Source organism: Theobroma umbraticum, unplaced genomic scaffold (genome assembly GCF_002168275.2).
Source record: "Theobroma umbraticum cultivar Fairchild unplaced genomic scaffold, ASM216827v3 scaffold_95.0, whole genome shotgun sequence".
Lineage (NCBI taxonomy): Eukaryota > Viridiplantae > Streptophyta > Magnoliopsida > Malvales > Malvaceae > Theobroma > Theobroma umbraticum.
In genome coordinates, this window is record NW_018397257.1 from 4044794 (window position 1) to 4064608 (window position 19815).

Below are 19815 nucleotides of genomic sequence, written 5' to 3' on the forward strand. Positions count from 1 at the left end.
TACTATTAATTCGTGGTTACTGCTGATTGGTTTTGAGTATTTTATGATGTTCAGAATAAAGTAAATTGGCTAGATTAGAGTTTGGTCAGGTTTGTTAAGTGAGGACACCCACCAAATGTTTGATTTTTCAACTTTAAATCAAAGGGCATTCTCTTTTGTCTTAAATATTGAAGTATGAAATTTCATGATCACGTTTTTCTTGGTGTTATTCTATTAATTTGTGGTTACTGCAGAATGGTCTTAGGTTTTTTTATGATGTTGAGAAAAAAGCAAATTGGCTAGGTTTTGATGGTTGTTGCAGGTAAGGAAGTTGCTGAAAAGCCTTTCACTAGAGTGCTATTCTTCCAAGTTTTAGAATAGATTGAATAATCTACTACTAGTTACCATCTCTTGCTCTTTTTTCTTGGATCCCTTAAATTGAGAAACTTTTAATTTCAATTTCAATGTTTTGAAAAAGTTGAATTCCTTACACAAAATGTTGTGCATGTCATTTTATGTATGTAACGTTCAACTTGTCAAAGGCATATAAATCTCATTATTTTAACAGAAATACATGTTAAATATTTAATTGCAAGAGTTATTTTTTTACAATAATTAATTAATTTTGGATTGGATATTTCTCCTAATATTTAATAGCTAAAAGCCTAAGCAAAGATTTCATGTTTTGATTACACAATGATACTTAAGAAGAAAACCTTTTGTTGGTCGGCTCCTTATACGATAAATGTTTGATAAACTATCCACGTCCCACTTTTGGTTACTTAATGCTTCAAAGTAAACTGTTTATTGGAAGACAACTTTAGTGATCAAATCAATCCACTTTATTTCATTTGTTGTAGTTAATATATATTTTGTTTGATCGGTTGGTCTTAGTTGCTTTATCTTCTTATATATATAATGATTAGGAAAGATATTTATCATTGAATTCTCCTAGATTTATATAACTTCAGTATTTTAACCTATGAAACAAAGTTGATCTTCGTTGCTTTATGTACTAATATAAATGATGATTTTGACAACATTTGTATCATTGTGGATATGTTGATCTTAGTTGCTTTATGGGGTGCTGATGTATATAATGATTTCAACGCATTTCTATCATTAAATACTTGTAGTTTTATATAGTCTCAATATTTAAATCTATAGATATGTACTTGGATAGTTTCTGTGACAAGATTTTTTGGATCATGGCTATGCTTTTTACTAAGAAGGATCTTTTAGGGAAGCCACATAAATCATAGAATGAATTATCATACCTTGGTCTACTAGGCCAATTGAAAAAAGTTTGATCACATAAAAATATATATATATATATATACAATAATAACTGTTACAAGTCATTGTTCAAGATGATATTGGCAACATGGAATTTGTCGCTTTTGGTAGACCAACGGAAAAGTTAGCGAAGGCAACAATTGTAAACTTCTATTCATAACCATGTGGTTGCAAGACGAACAACAATTAGAGTTAAAAGTTGTCATTTTTTTTTATAAAGATAGCAACCTCTACTGCAACCTTTATTCACAACTCTTTACGACTGCATGTTCTAAATAGATTAGCACTTAAACAACTGTGTAGCTTTTGGCCTTTTGTATAGGCACAATAGTTTAAATTTTTTGTAACTAATAATGACAAAACACTAACATATCTTTTGCGACACAAGGGAGCAGTCAACTAGATAAATAGCTTTATGAATATTTATGTACTGTGACTACAGTATGATTAGTAAAATGTAAATATATTTTAGTAATCATTGTTTGCATACTTATTCTACCACTTTGGTTTAACTCCAAAATTGCCTATAGTGCACGAGGGCATCGCATGGGCTTATTGTAGTGAACTTTAAAAATAACTTTTTGCTTGATTATGAAATAAATTGCCTTAAATAAAAAAGCATCATTTACCGTTGAGATAATAGGGAAATTTGAGAGAGCATCATCAGTAAGTTCATTGGTATCAAGATGATAGCTTCTGATCCAATCATTAAGTTTAGCCAATTGATTTTCCATCTTCCATGAGATCTTGAGTGTCATCTACACAACATGTAATAGTTAATAATATGAAAAAAAACAGGCGATAGTTGAAATGCTTAATTGAGAAATAACTAATGAAGCAACCCAATACTTTTTTGGTGATTCGACTCTTGCGAAAATCTTAGTTGTTAGATAGGCATTGTTAGCATTTGTTGCCTCAAAATGAATGGATACTTGTAAAATCTTTATTGAAAGTGACTCTCTAGACACTGTTAAGTGGGTTATTAATCAAAACTCTAACCATACATAATAAATACTAGTGACAAGAAATTTGTTATGATATGATATGTCACGTTAATAATTTTTGTTGTATTTAATCAGTACGTTACACTCGATTTCACATATATAAAAAATAATAAGTATCATTGGAATAATGTTCATCATATCTTTGTTATGAGACGAGGACTTAATTTTTTTTAAAAAAAGATAAGGACTTAATTAAGTAAAATAAAAGAATATAAATTTAATTGGATATAAATAAAAATAATTTTTAATCAAATATAATAAAAATAAAAAAACAGAATCGTAAAAACATATATAGTTCAATATTTTTTTTATTATTTAAACCTAAAAGCATGGAACATTGATTAATTGAGTCCAAAGCACATGAATCATTGAAACAATCTAGGTAAGTCCCCGATAATTGGAGACAATTTTGAAATGCAATTACTAGACAATTAGTAAATACAATAATAATAATAATAATAATAATATTGTTATTATTATTATTAACAACAACAACAACAACGAAAATGTATCCAAAATAAATTAATTGTGTCATTTATACATGTATGGCCCATGATATGATTGATATCAATGGTGAGTTAAATGCAAATTTCAAACAATTACATGTAACTTTCTTATAGACTTTTAAGCTCAAATCCGACCCATTTGTATAACCCAACTCGACTAAAATGAATTATTTTATTTAATAATATTATACATTTATTTTTATTTTAAAATATATATTAAATATTAATATTAGAATATTTTATTATTAGAATAACAAAAAACATAAAAATGCAATTAAGGTGAGCTCAAACTTGATTTTTAAAAAATAAACACTTGATAAACTTAGCTAGAGGTCACCTTATAAATACCTTTATTCCTATCACTTTTCTTATTTTGTTTAATTAAAAAAAATTTAATCTATTTATAACATATGTAAAAGGAAGCTTCAGAAAGGACTTCTTTGTTTAATCATGTGTCGGCTTTAAAGAGTGTTTAGAAAGGTTGAATAGTATTTCTAAAAGAGGTCTAAAATTGTTTATGGTGTAAGGGGTATAGGTTTTGCACGCATGTGTGAGTGTCTTATATTTGATTCGTATACAATACATGAGTCATATTCTAATATACTTAATAAGACACTTTAAATCCAACAAGTACATGATCACATCCATTAGATGTAAATATATATATATATATATATATATTTAAATGTGTGTTGTTAATATATTTCTACATTATAGTTATAAAATATAAATAAATGGTATTTTGATTCAACAATAGAGTTACACATTCTTTATTATTATATATAAACCATATTAAAAAATCTCAATTATAAATTAAAAATTTTCATTAAAATATGAAAAATGTATAATTAATCTTGAAAATAGCAATATAAAAACATATTATTAATTTAAAGATATGCAAATCGATTTGAGAGATTGATTGAGCATATTTTAAACTCAAAATATCCTCCTCAACTTTGAAACTGATAGATCATGACTACGAAAAGACAAAAATCAAAACGTTATAAATATGCAATATTCATTGAAATGAAAGAACAAAAAAAAAGGACTGGTTTTAGAAATTTATTACCTCTATTATATTAATTACTTTAATCAATTGTAAATTTAAACCTATAGTCACCTAAAATGTTGGATTAAGTTTATTAATCGAAGAAATTAAGTTGTACTCTCCAAAATTATTCATTCAAGGAGACTTATTAACTCCATCAGTTCTCTGCTACATCTGTTGACATGTTTAAAACAATATACGGTCCAACGGCCAAAGAGGTGTCGTTTTGACATCAATTTCTTTCTTAAAAAATCGTTCTTTTATTTTCTTTATTAATCTATTTATTGGAAAATAGCAAAATGATGAGGAGCAGTTTGAGAGTTTCCCAACAGAAAAACCTGTGAGAGAGGACAGCCTCGGGCTTAGGCTTAAACAGTCTCTCTCAGTTTCATAACACATTTTTCTTCCCACATCCCACAATTTAAACCCCTTCCAACCTCCACCATTGCTTGGATTTACAATTAAAGAAGAAAAGAAGAAACCTCAAGCATGGCAGCCCCTCCACAAATCGCGGTTGTGGGAGCCGGAATATTCGTAAAAACCCAATACATCCCGAGACTCGCCGAGATCTCGCATCTCCTCTGCCTCAAATACATCTGGAGCCGTACACAGGTTTTTCTTTTTTTTCATTGAAAGATTTCTTTCTTCGTTTTGCTGCTTATTGAAATAGTAATGATCTTGTTGATGACCATGAGAAGGAATCTGCCAGAGGAGCTGTTGAGTTAGCGAAGCAGCATTTCCCTGGAGTGGAATGTAAGTGGGGAGACCAAGGTCTAAACGACATCATTCAAGATGCTTCTATTCTTGGTGCTGCTGTCGTTTTGGCTGGCCAAGCTCAGGTTCTTTACTTCACATTTCTTCATCATTATTTTCTCCACAAACTTTGTTGTGTGTATACATACATATCAAACTACTGCATTTGAATTTGAAAATGTTTTTATAAATAGTACCTTCATAAGCGCCATTCAATCACTCATTAAGATTTGCCAGAAAATTTTAAGGCGAAACGGTTTGGGATGGCTTTGCATTTGTAAAATGAGTAAAATATGAATGTTCATGTCATGTAACTATTGGGCTGTTGCTGCCTTTTCTATATCAAGCACCTTGAATGGCCATTAATAAGTTTATTGAACTGTTGCTTTTGTATTTAGTATTTTACATATATATATATAATTGGGGAGGGGGATTCAAACCTTGCTCTTCAAGCAGAAGGATAATGTACCAACTAATGAGCCAAATGCTCGGGTGCGCCGTTGTATTTAGTATTTGCTTTCAAATTGTCTCGTACAGAAAGTAGTACTTTGATGGAGAACAAATTTACATTTTTATACTTGCTAATCATCCTTTGGGAGTTTTCTCATTGTTTGGTCTCTTTCCTACTTCTTTATCCTCATCTTGATCTAATTTTGTTAACGCTTGCCTAACTCTTAAAATATGCCTATCTTTTTTTGGATGAATTTCTTGTGAAGTTTATGTTATTACAAACACCATGCAGAGGTAGATGACTCAGAAAATTAACTGTGACAAAGCTGTAATAATTAGAGTTCAATCCAACTCTTTATGAGAGATACTTTTAGCAAATACCTTTTCGATATCCTGCCTACATTTCTTCACCAGAACATTGTACAATTTAGCATGACATTATACTAATTCTACTAATTAGTGGATTGTTGTCTCTTTTGTGAAAATAAACCATGCAGGTAGATATCTCACTGAAGTTGCTAAAAGGAGGGAAGCATGTCATTCAAGGTGAGATATGTTGTTATGTTCTAACCGTAAAGACAAGTGCGCTATGTTTTTTTGTTCTTTTAATGAGGCTGATTAGCTTTTTCTAGTTTCAATTTGTTTCATAGATTCTCTTTATATTCAACCACCACCCTACTTTTTCCTTTCAAAGAAAATAAAATCAAACAAAATTGCATCCCACCCTTCCCCTTGTTTTTTCTTGAATGAAAGGCAGGAGAGACAGGTGATGCACCTCCTAGATATGTTGTAGTACATAGCTAGCATAATCATAGTTTGGATTATATGATTAGATATTAGTCTTGTTGTTTATTCTTCCATGCGTAATGCACTAAATTTCCTTTTGTTTTGCATGTGCCATATGTATCACCTGGCTAACTCATGGATCTCTAGAGAAACCTGCAGCAGCTAGTAAGTTCAATACTGTTTCAGTTAAATTTTCTTCAGTTGGTTTCTAATTTTAGAAAATGGTATTTGTATCCTTTATTCTCTTAATTTTTACTTATTATGAACTTAACATACGCACATAACAAAACATGAATCAAAGAATTATTAACAAAAGATAGAATGCACAAAATGCTAGAGGCTGGAAACAACAATCAGAAGTAAAATACATCTTACCAAAAGTCTGAAGGATGACAGGTCTCCACAACTTCCAGTTCTTTGTACTACAAATGTAGTATGTTTTGACAATGTTGTCTACTTTCTCCAGATCACCTAAGACAGCAAAATGAAGACAGAAAAGCAAAGATTTGTTTAAAGCTTTTTCCATTTACAAACTTCACTTTTGGACAGAAGCAAAAATATTTTGCTACTGGAAACAAATTTTTCTCTTTGATACTCAAGAACAAAACTTTCAAAAATTTTTTCCAAAGCAATATTGACAATATTTGGTATCAGAATAATTTTATTGATATATATTCTTCAAGATCCTTCTTGTTTAGATTATATATGGTGCTATGAGCTTTTAAAATAACTTCTCTCTCATCCTCTTTCCACCCAAACAAAGAAAGAAAGAAAGAAGAAAAAGTATTTATGGGATTTGATTTCTTTAGAAACTGGAATGGTTTTATATTGTAGGCACAACTGAGATAGAAACTGCACTTTCTAGTTACAAATCCATTTGCAGCAACCCTGGTCAACCAATTTGGGCTGTAGCAGAAAACTATCGATTTGAACCTGCCTTTGTAGAGGTACTCTTTTGCGCATTCCTGCTTTTGTTAAATCTACACTGCCGTCCAACTTTCAAATTTCTTTGCTTTTGCAGAGCAAGAAACTAATTGCTGACATTGGGGATATGATGAATGTCCAAATTATCATTGAAGGTTCGATGAATAGTTCAAATCCTTATTTCTCTAGCTCTTGGAGGCGAAATTTTGAGGTATTTCTTTCAAAATGATATCTAATGACGTAAGCTTCTTGTCTTGTGCACAAGCTGTTCTGTCTAAGTATACCCTCTATCACGATGGCCTAAACTATTTCCAACACATAGTTAAACATTATACTTCACCCAATGAGAGATTGATAAATCAGATTTATAAATCATTCCTTGCTAAAATGAGAAGCGATGTTGCTGAGTGGAATACAGATGCCAAACACGTTCCCACATCCACTAATTTTTTGTTTGATTTTTCATGTTTGTATCTATATGTGTGAGGTTCGACCCTAAATGTCGTGTTTATTTGAGATATTTATACTTTATATGTGTTTGGCATGGGTACAATAAGCCAACAGTTGTTTCTTGTAGTATGTGTTCTGTGAATCTTGAAATTCGAGGGTCATCTCAGCATGAATATTGATACTATCAGTTCTATGACCTTTATTAGCATGCTTGAATTGTTTAATAAACTAAGATAGGGGAAGCTGTGTAAAACATGTCTCATGCACACCCCTTAAACAGTTTGCTGTTTATAGTAAGTATAAAAGGAACAAATAAAGACCTTTAAACGTAAAGCCCTTGCTAAACCTTTTTAAAGTACATGTTTTTTTTTTTTAAAGTACATGTTGATATTATTTACAGATGGGGGAAATAATAAAGTACATTGTGGTAATTCTTCGTACCATAATATTCTATACATATATATATATATATATATATATATGGGGAGGGATCCACTTACATCAATGTAAAACAGAAAAGTTTTATGCTTTTTTTTTTAATGTTGGATCAAAATTAGATCTATGACTAAGATTGAAACCTTTTTTTCAATCATTGCCTGCTCTTTATCGTTTCTTCTCTATTTCTCGCTTTCACCAAGCTGATGGATATTCATCATTTTGAAGTAATTTTTGGAGTCTCTTTTCCATTTTTTTTTTGTTTTGTTGATATTGTTGATTACTAAGTATTATAGGAGTTCATCATTCTACTTTTTAGGGTTAAAGGAAAACAACATAAATAGATTTTAAGCTTTATCTAGATGAGAGAAAGCCCCAACAATTGCATCAGCTAATAAAATTTGGGTTAAGCCTGTTGGAGGCAATTGAAAGATTTGGTTGGGTCATGGATCTTCTTCACTTATAGTTATGTGTCTTTGAGAGTGGCTACCTGGACACTAATTTTGAGATTACAATCTATGAATATAAAATATTTGTTTGAGAGATTTGAGTTGTTGAAAGCCGTAAAGAGATGCAGATTTAGTAGAAAAAGCTAGAAAATAGAGAAAATGAAGAAGAAATGAGGAGAGAAAAGTTAGGATGAGTAACAAAAAAATTTCTAATCTTAGCCTTGGATTTAATTTTGATCCAATAGTCAAAGAGGTGCGTAAAACTCTTTAATTTTATATGGATGTAGGTGAATTCCCCCTTTTATACACAAAAAACTTATATGTATGTAGGTATGTATGTACTTATGTATATACACACATTTATATCAAAGTTGTGAAAGGCACAAGGCAATAGGACTCTTACATTGCTTGAGACGCAAGGCACTAAAAATATACTTGCCTGAGAGAAGGTGCTAAGTTCTTAAATATAATTAATATATTTCACACAAAGAAAATTCTATGTATTATATATACATTTGTATGTACATACATGCATATCAATGTTGTCAAAGGCACAAGGTGCTAGGACTTTTACATTGCTTGAGGCAGAAGATGCAAAAAATACTTGCCTAAGTGAAGAAAGGTGCTACATTCTTAAAAATAATATATTGCACACAAAGAAAACTCTATGTATTATATCTAATAAGCTTTAAATATGTGATTTTGTTAATAAATATTAAAGAGTTGCCAGCATTTCATTGTCTCGTGTTCAAAGATGAAGAACTATCACATCTAACAACATCTAACAAAGCTCAATGCTTACTTCCATCTTCAATGAAAAATTAAGCATCTACCATATTACCTATTACCTAGTGTTTTATTCGTCTAAAGGTAGTTGACATAGTCCTGTTTTAACTATTATAAATATAACTAAAAAGCCAAAGGGATGCGGAAATCACACATGCTTTTGATGCACCTTTCACCTTAACAAAGAGTGCCTAGGCACAAAAGAGCATTTGATTTATATAAGGCACCTCACCAAAGGGGTGTGAGGTGCTTTGCTTGATTAGCATTGTGCCTTAGCGTGTAGGTTCACATCTTGACAACACTGATATTTATGATAAGGTTGTCTACACAAGGGGGCTCACCTCAACTTCTTACTGATTCTTTCTTCACTCTCTCTCTATTTTTCTACACTTCACTGACGTAATCATCAAAGGGTTGGCTAGAGTAAAACTCCAGCTCTTGCACTATTATCCGTCTTGCAAGTTTCAGCTGGGCACCATTGTTGATAGTAGAATGTAATTTTTAAGTCAACATTTTGTCACCGTCTATAAGAATGACAGTCATGTCCCTACCAAATCTAATCCCTCTGCTGAAGACCTCTTCTTCACAGATTCCAAATATGAAAGAGGGGTGAGTTTTATGGTGTCATTAACTTTTTTTAATCCATTAATATTAGGACTTTTGTATAAAAGATTGCTCTTATTTTGCTCAATGAGTTTGGAAAATGAATAGAGGTACCTGGTTGGTTGATATTACGTGTTTTGATTAAAAAATTTCAAGAAAATTAACAAATATGGTTTTGGATTTTCTAGGAAGAAAATCTCACTTAGAAAAACTTTCAATTGTAGAATATGATTAAAGAAAAGATTTTCTAAATTAGGTCTTGAAACCTTTTTGCATGACTAAGAAAATGCTGAAGATCTGGTTTTGGTTTTGAATTATATTCTTTACATAAACACCACTTGGATGTTTCACTCCGTGCCCTACACAAAATTATCAACATCCTTCTCTAAGTGGTTTCCTACAAACGGCTTAGGCTTCAGCTCTTCCACTTGTTGTGTAAAGAGTCAGCCAACCACCACAGGTGCTCTACACATACAAAGCTCACCCTTGTGTTTCTCAATCTCATCAATTTGTCTCAATATATTGTGATTATTTGGAGTAGGCACCAGCATTCTTCATCTTGTAATCAGAGGCTATATAGCCAAATTCTTTACATTCAAAATACTGCATAGGGATCTTTTTTGAGATGTCTTTCTTCTAGTTCTTTTAGCAACGAAATACTTTATCAACTATTAATCTCCTTTTCAAGAATAACTTAATTTGAAATTCTTGCCTTCACCCATGGAACTTCACCTAAAATTTAATCCATGAGGGAAATGTTGCAAGCTGTATTTACATTCTTTATATTCACAAACTTATATTCAATCCATAAGGTCATTAAACTGGCATAATAATCTTGCACACTTTTCTCATCTTGTCCATACTTGAACATCTCAAATTCATTTTGAAATTTTCCTGCCCAGTTTGGTTGTTGATACACCTTTCCAAGATATTCCTACATCTCTTTTGCATTACACTAACCTCTCATGGAATTCCACTGTTTCCCTAAAAGTCAATATCCAAGAAAAAGTTTTTGCATTATTCATCCTCCATCGTTGATTTTCTTTTACATTTGATACATCTGATTGAGTTTCTGTTCCATCAATATTCCCCCATGAGCTTTTTCCTCAAACAAAGAATTTAAAAGGAAATTTCTAGGAGGGCTAAATTTTCCCATCCAGTTTGACAGCCAATGTCTCTCATCAGCTGCCTTTGAAACCAAAAATCAAATAGTAACAAAGCTTATAATCAACAAATAGGAAACAAACCAGATTGCCAACTAACCTATCACAAGGACCCTCACTAGGAGGTTGAAAGTCAAAAATAATTTCCCAGGTGATAAAATTGCTGTTTGAGATTAATGCTCTAAAAGCTGAAAAGCCAAGATAAATGAAAACAGAGAACTAGAATCAACAAAACAGAGCTAAAACAAAGAGTAAGGACCAGCCACAGCTAAACAAAGTCTTCAATTGCACTAGGGACGAAAGCCAAATTAAGTCTCACACCAAGCTCTGATACCACATAAACCAGTACTGATGAAGGTGTAAAATATTTCTACTACTCACTCAAAACAGCTAACAATTTATACCAAGTACAAAACGTACCAAATCAAATAAATGCCCTCAAGCATAAAACACTTGCTAATACTATTGTTACAGTACTCTCGCTTGAGAACTCTGACCCAAGCACACCAAGCTAACAAGCCAAAATATGGGTGGTTAAATACCATTACATAATGTACATTATAATTTTCTCTACATTTTTGCCTGTTACATTGACAAGAAAATCTTTCATTTTGGCAGGGAGGTTTTATTTTGGATATGGGCGTGCATTTCATTGCTGGTTTGAGGATGGTACGTCTCTCTTCCACCATCTTAATGGCTAATTAACTCTTCTTAGGATCCTTTTTGGATATCATACCGTCTCACACTCCCCCTCTAAAGGCAAGAGAAGAGAAGAGAAACTGTTCTCACTCTCTCCCTCTAAAGGCAAGAGAAGAGAAGAGCAACTATGTTTCTCAAAGGATTATTCTTTTGTATGTAAAGTTATAGCTGCTATTTTCTTCCAAAATGGCAAGCATCATGCTCCGTGCAAATCATGTCAATCTATGACCAGGTTTCTTTATGGCCTGACAAATAACTGTTGAAGCCCAGCTGGATGATTAACTTCATTTCTTGTTTTTAAAATTACATTAACTAGTCATAGTTTTTGATGGTGGGATAGAAAATATCAAGATACTAGGCCGTACAATCAAGAGCATAAACAATTAGCAAAACACATCAAGAGAAACCCATCCATCAACTCTTTGAATTCCCCTACTGGGGCTCCCTTATCCCTACCCTCTACCCAATGCAGATAAGAAGAAAATGAATAGAAGCAAAATTAGATGCTAAAGTTAAGCTTGATTATTATTATGCTATGTATGAAATGGCTCAATTTTTATTTAGTTACCAATAAATTTGCAATATGACTTTCCCTTTCTTCTGAGCAGATGGTTGGTTGTGAGGTGACTTCGGTATCGGCTATAACCTCTCATATAGATACAACTTTACCTCCTCCAGATATCATTTCTTCTAATTTGTGAGTTAGCTACAGAATATAACTGATTTTCTGTCTACGTTTTTTATCTTAGAAATGAAAGGCTAAAGGCTTGAAATAAAATTTGCTTGCCTCAGTAAGCTGGAGAATGGCTGCTCTGGAGTCTTTGTGATGGTTGTATCCTCGAGTTCACCTAAGGTATACAGTGGAGAGATACTTAAAACAATTTATGCATACATTGTTATGCTGTGCTCATAATTTTTAGTGGTTTTAGGTAATTTGGCGAGTAGTCGGCATGAAAGGAACAGTACAAGTTGAGCGTGGAAAACAAGAGGGAAGGCATGGTTACCTGGTAAACCAGATTTTATTCTTGCAATGCTGATTCATTACATGTTGAAACTCCTGTCCTGAACTTTTCCTGAGATTTGTAGTTTCTTTTTAAATTCTAAAGCTACTTTGGAAATTTCTTCTTGATATACTTTCTTTTTAAATTCTAAAGCTTTTTTGGAGTTTTTTGTTGATCAATTTGTGACAAATGACATCCTTCTGTTGATATCTTGAAATGCCATCTCAGGTTTCACTATACAGTGCAGATGGGCAATGCAAAAGCACATTCTACCCATTCTGTGGAGTACATGAAGAATTAAAAGCTTTTATACATGACATTCTACGGGCGACCCTGAAGGTAATAACTGATGTTAAGTTCATGATGTTTTAGCTGTTGCATTTTTCATTCCACCACTTGCATACTAGTATTTGTGTTGCTCTCAAAGGTGTTCAGCATCAATTTTTGACTGACAGGATCATTAGATAATTATTAGGCAACAGTGTTAATCTATTTTTGATTGTCTATGCACTATTCTCATTAGAGTGAGCTTTTCTATAGATAAAAATAGTCTGTCCCAGCATTGGATGAATGTGTGAGTTGGTTTAAGTTTAATATGTATTCTCAGATTTCTTTATATGTTTTTTTTATTCTCTTAAATTACCTGAACTACTCAAATAGTTTTGGTGGCATTTCTTTTTTTTTTGTTTATTTGGGAAGGGAGGATTTGGACACAGCTCTTTGAACAAGAAATAAATGCACCTACCATTAAGCCAAATGTTTAGATGCGATTCTTTTTTCTTTTCTTTTTTAATTTTATAAATTAGGCAACATATCAGATTATCCTGATTTCTTTTGGTAATTCTCTCTGGCTGAATAAAATTGTGAATGTTCAAGAACAATGCTAGCTTGTATGCGCCTGTTCCCCTACAAACTACTTTTGAAATGACCCTGATCCTGTTGTATACGTTTTTGCAGGAGGGAAGTGGCTATGAAGCTGAACCTCGCAGCTCATATGTGGAAGGTGCGAGGGATGTTGCTGTGTTAGAGGCAATGCTTGAATCTGGAAACAAGGGTGGAGCCTTGGTTCATGTGAAAAAATTGTAGGTTGAGCATGGCCATGGATCTCGACTGCCGACAAAAGTTTATCAGTAAGAATATGGATTCACAAACTCTTTTACAAGATTGTCACTTTAATGAAGCATTCAGGGTTGATAAAATTGAAGGAACTCATAGAGGGAACCTTGGAACAATAAAAATAGGGTGTAGAAACCATAGAAATGGGTATAATTGAATAAAAATGAGAAAATGTTTTCTCCATCTCTGCAATACAGTAGTGAGCTCTCCTATCCTATTACAAAATAAGTCAAGTTGCAGGTTGCATTGCATATCTTGTTTTGCCACACTGCTTAAACCCATTCCACGACAGCTTGTGACTATCTTTTAAGATGGGCATGAGCTGAGAGAAGCAGCATGGTCCAGTCGTACCTATACCTCTGACACGTGGGGCACGTGGGATTAATGTGACTAACCTAACCTGGTGAAGCATAAAAGGCCCAACCTTTTGCAAATGGCCCAAGCTTCATACAGCTCAATTTTGTCTTTTTCTTTTAAAAATCCGTACAATTCAAAATATCACTCCAATAATAATAATAATAATAATTATTATTATTATTATTATTATTAAAATATAATATTTTTAAAAACTCTAAACTATCCAAAAAAATTTAAATAAATTTTTATTGTTTTATTACGTTGAATTAAGTTCTTATATTTTTATTTTAAATCAAATATATTCTTATGATTAATGTTTGATTAATTATCATTAATTAAAATATTATTTAATATTTTTAATATCATATAGTACTGTTGTGGTATTGACGTGAAGAGTATAAATATCACGTGATTATATCTACATGTTACGTTATCATTTATTATTATATGTTAACATGATAGGTTAGAGTAACAATAGTTAGTTAATCAACAGTTAATTATAAGAGTTTATTTGATTTAAAATAAAAATATAAATATTTAATTGAATGTAATAAAAATATAAAAATTTATTTAAATTTTTTAAAAATAATTTAATAATTTTTTTAAAATATTATGTATAATAATAATAATAATAATAATAATAAGAATTGCATTAAATAATCTAAAATTTGAAGAAGAGAGATAGAAATAATGTTTTTAGCTATAAATAATGGAAACTCCAAACACGAAACTTCAATTTCTAATTGGGATCTTTCGGATTGTTATTATTTTTTGGCCTTTTATGATTTTCCTAATAATAAAATGAAGCCTTGCTGACTAGTGATTATTTATGGTAAAGAGAGATAGAAATAATGTTTTTAGCTATAAATAATGGAAACTCCAAACACGAAACTTCAATTTCTAATTGGGATCTTTCGGATTGTTATTATTTTTTTGGCCTTTTTATGATTTTCCTAATAATAAAATGAAGCCTTGCTGACTAGTGATTATTTATGGTAACAATCTGATTAATGGAATGAAAAACAGAGGTGGGAAAAGAGAGAAAGGGGGATAAGAATTGTAATTGTAATCCAATAAATAGCAGGTTGTAGCTGGCAAAGAAAATGACAGGAGAGAAAAGTTATGGAGACTGGCCATGCCCGATGACCACCACTCCACATGGGCATGACATTATTATTATAACAGTTGAATGGTACAAGAAACTTCCATCATTCCCTCTGCACAAACTTGCAATAATCAAAACTTGAGTTTGGTTTTTTTTCTTCTTCTTTTCATCTTCTGATTGTTACAAGATCTGAATTCTTTTATCATGATCCCAGTCAGGTTTCATCTTAATTCTTTTACCTCTTTGCTTTTATTCTGATGTTACAGTGAGTGATCATAATCATCTAACCATGTTCACCATTATCATGATGCAATGATTCAAGTCGTAAGTTGACATGCACATTATAAATATACTGGTTTTATTTATTTGTTGCCTATAAAGATTTTGAGCTTTACATTTTCTAACATCTCATGAATCCCAAACTTTGTTTTATATATATATATATATATATACATATATGATCCCATTTTACACAGCCAAAAGTAATCTTTTGTTATCTCATACATTCTCTCTTCCAACATTAAGACTCAAGTCTAAAAATTCTAAATCAAGTCTCAATTTCCAATTTCTAATTGAATATGGAGATGCAAATATATATATATATATATTCCGAAGCTGCTCAAGGGTGGGATCCTTTTGAGGCACCAACTTCTTTATACCATGATGTGTCGATTAGATTAAGATGGGATTACAATTCAGCCTCCTGTATAATGAAATAAAGATCAGTGGTTTATTAACACTTTTTAATTGGTTTATAGTGCTTTTAACAACTTAATAAATGCAAAATGTGAATACCATCACATTATAACTATTGGATTGAGTAGATTATTTAATTTTCCATAAAAAAAAATGATCATTTCTTTACCAAAATTAGCTCTTTATATTATGATCATACCTACACACATCTATAGGTTTGGCAGAGTGGTGAGATTTTCATGATCTTTGAAAGGTCTTAGCCTTTCTCCATGAAGAAGAGAATGTCACATCCTTCATATTCTCAATCAACCATGTTTGATGGATAGCATTTTCTTTTCACAATTTTTATACTAGGAATCATTTTCTATTTCTCTTTTTTAATTAAAAAAAACTAGCACTTAAATGTTGAAAATGTCCAATCATTAATTTTCTACATCATATTATTTCCAAATACTCAAAAAATAAAGATTTCCTTTCAAACTGATAATTGCATTAATTGTGACAAAGGGTGGTTAGATGAAGTCATGCTCTCGTTAATTTACACCCAACAAAAAAAACAAAAAAGAAAAAGACATTCTTGAAATTTTGCAGTTAGGTTGTCAGTGCAAATCATCTGGCAGCAGAATTGAAGTCAAACCTTTGAATATATTTTGTATGGTTAATATTTGTGCATAAGACTGGCAACGGGGCACGTTGCCATCAATCCGCCAACTTCATGATGGAAAGCTTAAATGCGAAGGTTTCCAGGTTAAATCTCTCCATTGGTAAAATTAATTAGAGTGAAAGTGGGAAAGAATTTTTGGTTTGGGTTCTTTCGGGTGGAGTGTTTGTTTGACTTGATTTTTTTTTACTTTATTTATTTTTTAAAAATAAAAATTATGTCAAATAAGATTTTTTAAAAAAAATTAAAACTTTATTGGAAGCTCTAAAAAAGAGTTTTTTATTTCTTTTATTTAAAAACATGTCAGTTTTTCAAAAAATATTTCTTTCTCTTCTTTTGGTTTCTGCAAATCATCTTTCTCTAATGCAAATTAAGATCGCTTTCTCTTTTAACTCTTTTTACAAAAATTACTAAAATAAAATAAAAGACCCAATAATAAAATAACAAATTTTGAGATATTTTGTTCTTTCAAAAATTAAGAGAAAATAAGACGTAAAATTTAAAATTACTTTTCTCTTTTCTTCACTAAAAGGATTTTAATATCAAATATATCGTCTATCTTTTTTCTTTTTTTTTGAGAATTTAAAGTATCATGGTTCGATTACTTATTAAATCAATAAAAATTTAATACTATTACTACTATATAAAATTTGAAAGCAGTTTCATTTTTATATGTATTTATTTAATTTTAACATCTGAAATCGTATATAAGTTCAAAACAGATTTGTTTCGTTTTGATTTAATAGATAATTGAAGATAATATGAATATTTTTTATGATAATTTTAACTTTATATAATTTATTTTGTTAAGTTATTAATTAAATAATTTTAATTTAATTTTAAAAATTATTAGTTTTTATAAAAATTTTACAATAACTTTTAAATTAAAAACTTATATAGAATATACTCGACAAAAAGATAGGAAAAAGAGCAAGTAATCCACCTAGCATGAATTCTCTCATTATTGATGGAAAAAGACCCGACGAAAGCATCAACTTTCCAATCAAAATCATGACGCCATTCATGCATATGCATATATATATATATATATATATATATATAAATCTTAATGCAGGGCGTTAACAGTAGTTTTCACATTTTCAATTCTGGCCCCATCGCCATCCCTTTCGATTTTTTTTTATTTTTTTTGGGTTTGGACTTCCAATGCTACTTGCCACTTCACCAAATATTTACTCTTCACTTTGAGCTTTTTTACTCAAATTTTTGTATTTAATACTTTTTTTTTCTTTTTTGGAATATAAAAATGTAAAAACATTTGATATTAAAAAAGTATAATTTTAAGATATCCCAAAAAAAATGAGTCAGACCAAAAATAATGTTGATTTTTCTCAAATTTAGAGCACTAAATGCACAATACAATTTTTAAAATAAAAATTTTATTAATATACTTATTTATGACTAAAATATAAGTCCTTAATATTTCATATTTTATCTAAATAATTTATTTTTTATTATACCAAGATAAATTTCTATTCTATGACTTACACTTAAATAAATCTTTATGTTGACAAAAATATATCATGTTTATTACATAATCACTGACTGATCAATTGATATCTTTTGCACACACACGAGTATTGACGTAGTTTTTGTTACGTAAGAAATTGTTTAATGGGAAATTCTTTTTAAAGACATGATCATTTTAGTTAGCCAATTTTTAATGTTCAAAAAGGAATACCTTAGGGCATGAGTGAGAAGAAATTCAACTAGTCATGAGTTAAAATAAATGTTTATCTGAATAAAAAAATTTTAAAATAAATATTTATTTAGAAATAAATAAAAAATAAAAACTTTTTTTTAAAAAAATTAACCTTAATTTATCATTACAAACTTTTGCGTAATGGTCAAAGAGTTTTTATGTTATTTTGTCTTGCAAGCAATTTAACGTTACAACTTTTGTGAATTGGTCTTCCTTGTTATCATTAAACTTTTTATAACGTCACCGTAAAAGGCACAGATATAAAGGAAAAACATCAATATTACTGTTGACATATTTTCGAATATAAAATCCTTTTATAAGAGTCAAATAATGACAATGACACAATTTTTATAGCTTAAGGGCTAAATTATATAGAAGTTTTGTTTTTGGCAAATAAATATATTTGTTAAATCAATGAATATTCTTTGATGAATCATATATAATGATGAATGCGTTAGACATATGTCCTTAAAATTTAATTTTATTATTTATTAGATAAATAAATTATTCCATCAATTATTAATTTTATATATATAGTATTTTAATGGGTATTTTATTTATTTATTTATTTATACCATATAGGATCATAAATTATTTGATAACATTGTAGAAAAATTATACTAATAGTTGATGAACTATTAAGTAGGGAGTTATAGTTTTTCAATTCTTTATTTATCAAAATTGTTCTAAGCTAAATGTGACAAATTGTTTAAAACTTACACTTATTATGTCTTTATCAAAAAGATAGAATGTTTAACTCTCAAGCCAACAAATAGACATAGTGTATGAGATACATATATTGAATAAGGTCTAATTAAAGAGCTCCATATAAGTTTGTCGCTGTCAATAATTAAAAAGAGTTCGAGTACAAATTAATAATTGTCTTTAGACTTGACAAGTCAATATAATTTATTTAGTATCTATATAACTTTCATGTTACCAATAGATAATGCTGAATTTAAAAGCTATACCTTGGTAAGTTGAGTTATGTACATGCTAAATAAAGTATATTGGATGCTCAATAAAAGATTTACTATTCTCTATTAAGAAAGAAGTTCAAAGGATTTCATAAGATTATTGGACTCAAGAAATCCAACCGATTTGTTTTCTAAAATGTGTTTTAAAATTATATTATTTATATTAATATTATATATTAGTGTTTTGAAGAAAAATAGTTTCAAAGTCCAACAAAAATGAAAATCATAAATTGGTATCACATGGGTTGGATGTGATAATGGAAATTATTTATCCATAAGGCTCATGAGGAATATAATATGATGAAAGGATTTATTAGTAAAGATTGTAATAAAAGGGGCCTCTTTGGTAATTCTTTTCTTTGCAAAGGTCAGTTGCAATGCGTTGATGAACATTATTGCAATTAATGGATAAATGAGGTTTCTTAGTTAATTTTAAAAAACTAAATAATAATATTAGATTAAATGAACTTTTAAGTAAAATATGAATTATGAAATGACACAGACTTGAACCTATAGTTGTAGAGAGATCCTTAAGATCCCTAGCATATTTTCTTTTGGGTTTTATATATAAGTTTTGTTGGACAATAATTAGGTCTTATAGATTCAAGTTCATTAATATATCTATAAAAACAAGAGTTGTTACTTAGTTGGCCATCAGAATTAATTAACAGTTGTTTTTAAAAAACAAAGAACACTAGGAAAAAAAAATATGAATCCCTTTGAAGCTAAGACACTTGAATCGCTTTTGAGGTATTTGTAACTTTGATCTATAATTTAATCCTTTTGGAAGTAAGGTACTTGAATTGTTTTTTGAGGTACGCAGACCTTGATGTATAATTTTTAATTCCTTT

At 30.1% G+C, this 19815-nt stretch overlaps 1 protein-coding gene across 1 annotated transcript; it reads left to right on the forward strand.

Annotated features, from left to right (window-relative positions):
• The first annotated feature begins 4139 nt into the window (after positions 1–4139).
• LOC110412992 (NAD(P)-binding Rossmann-fold superfamily protein) lies at positions 4140–13687 on the forward strand. Its single transcript, XM_021423670.2, has 12 exons — positions 4140–4445; positions 4532–4672; positions 5534–5582; positions 5970–5987; positions 6657–6769; positions 6844–6957; positions 11251–11301; positions 11940–12028; positions 12124–12184; positions 12261–12338; positions 12561–12671; positions 13290–13687. The coding sequence occupies exons 1-12, from the start codon at positions 4323–4325 to the stop codon at positions 13416–13418; spliced, it is 1077 nt and encodes a 358-aa protein (XP_021279345.1). The 5' UTR covers positions 4140–4322; the 3' UTR covers positions 13419–13687.
• The last annotated feature ends 6128 nt before the right edge of the window (positions 13688–19815 follow it).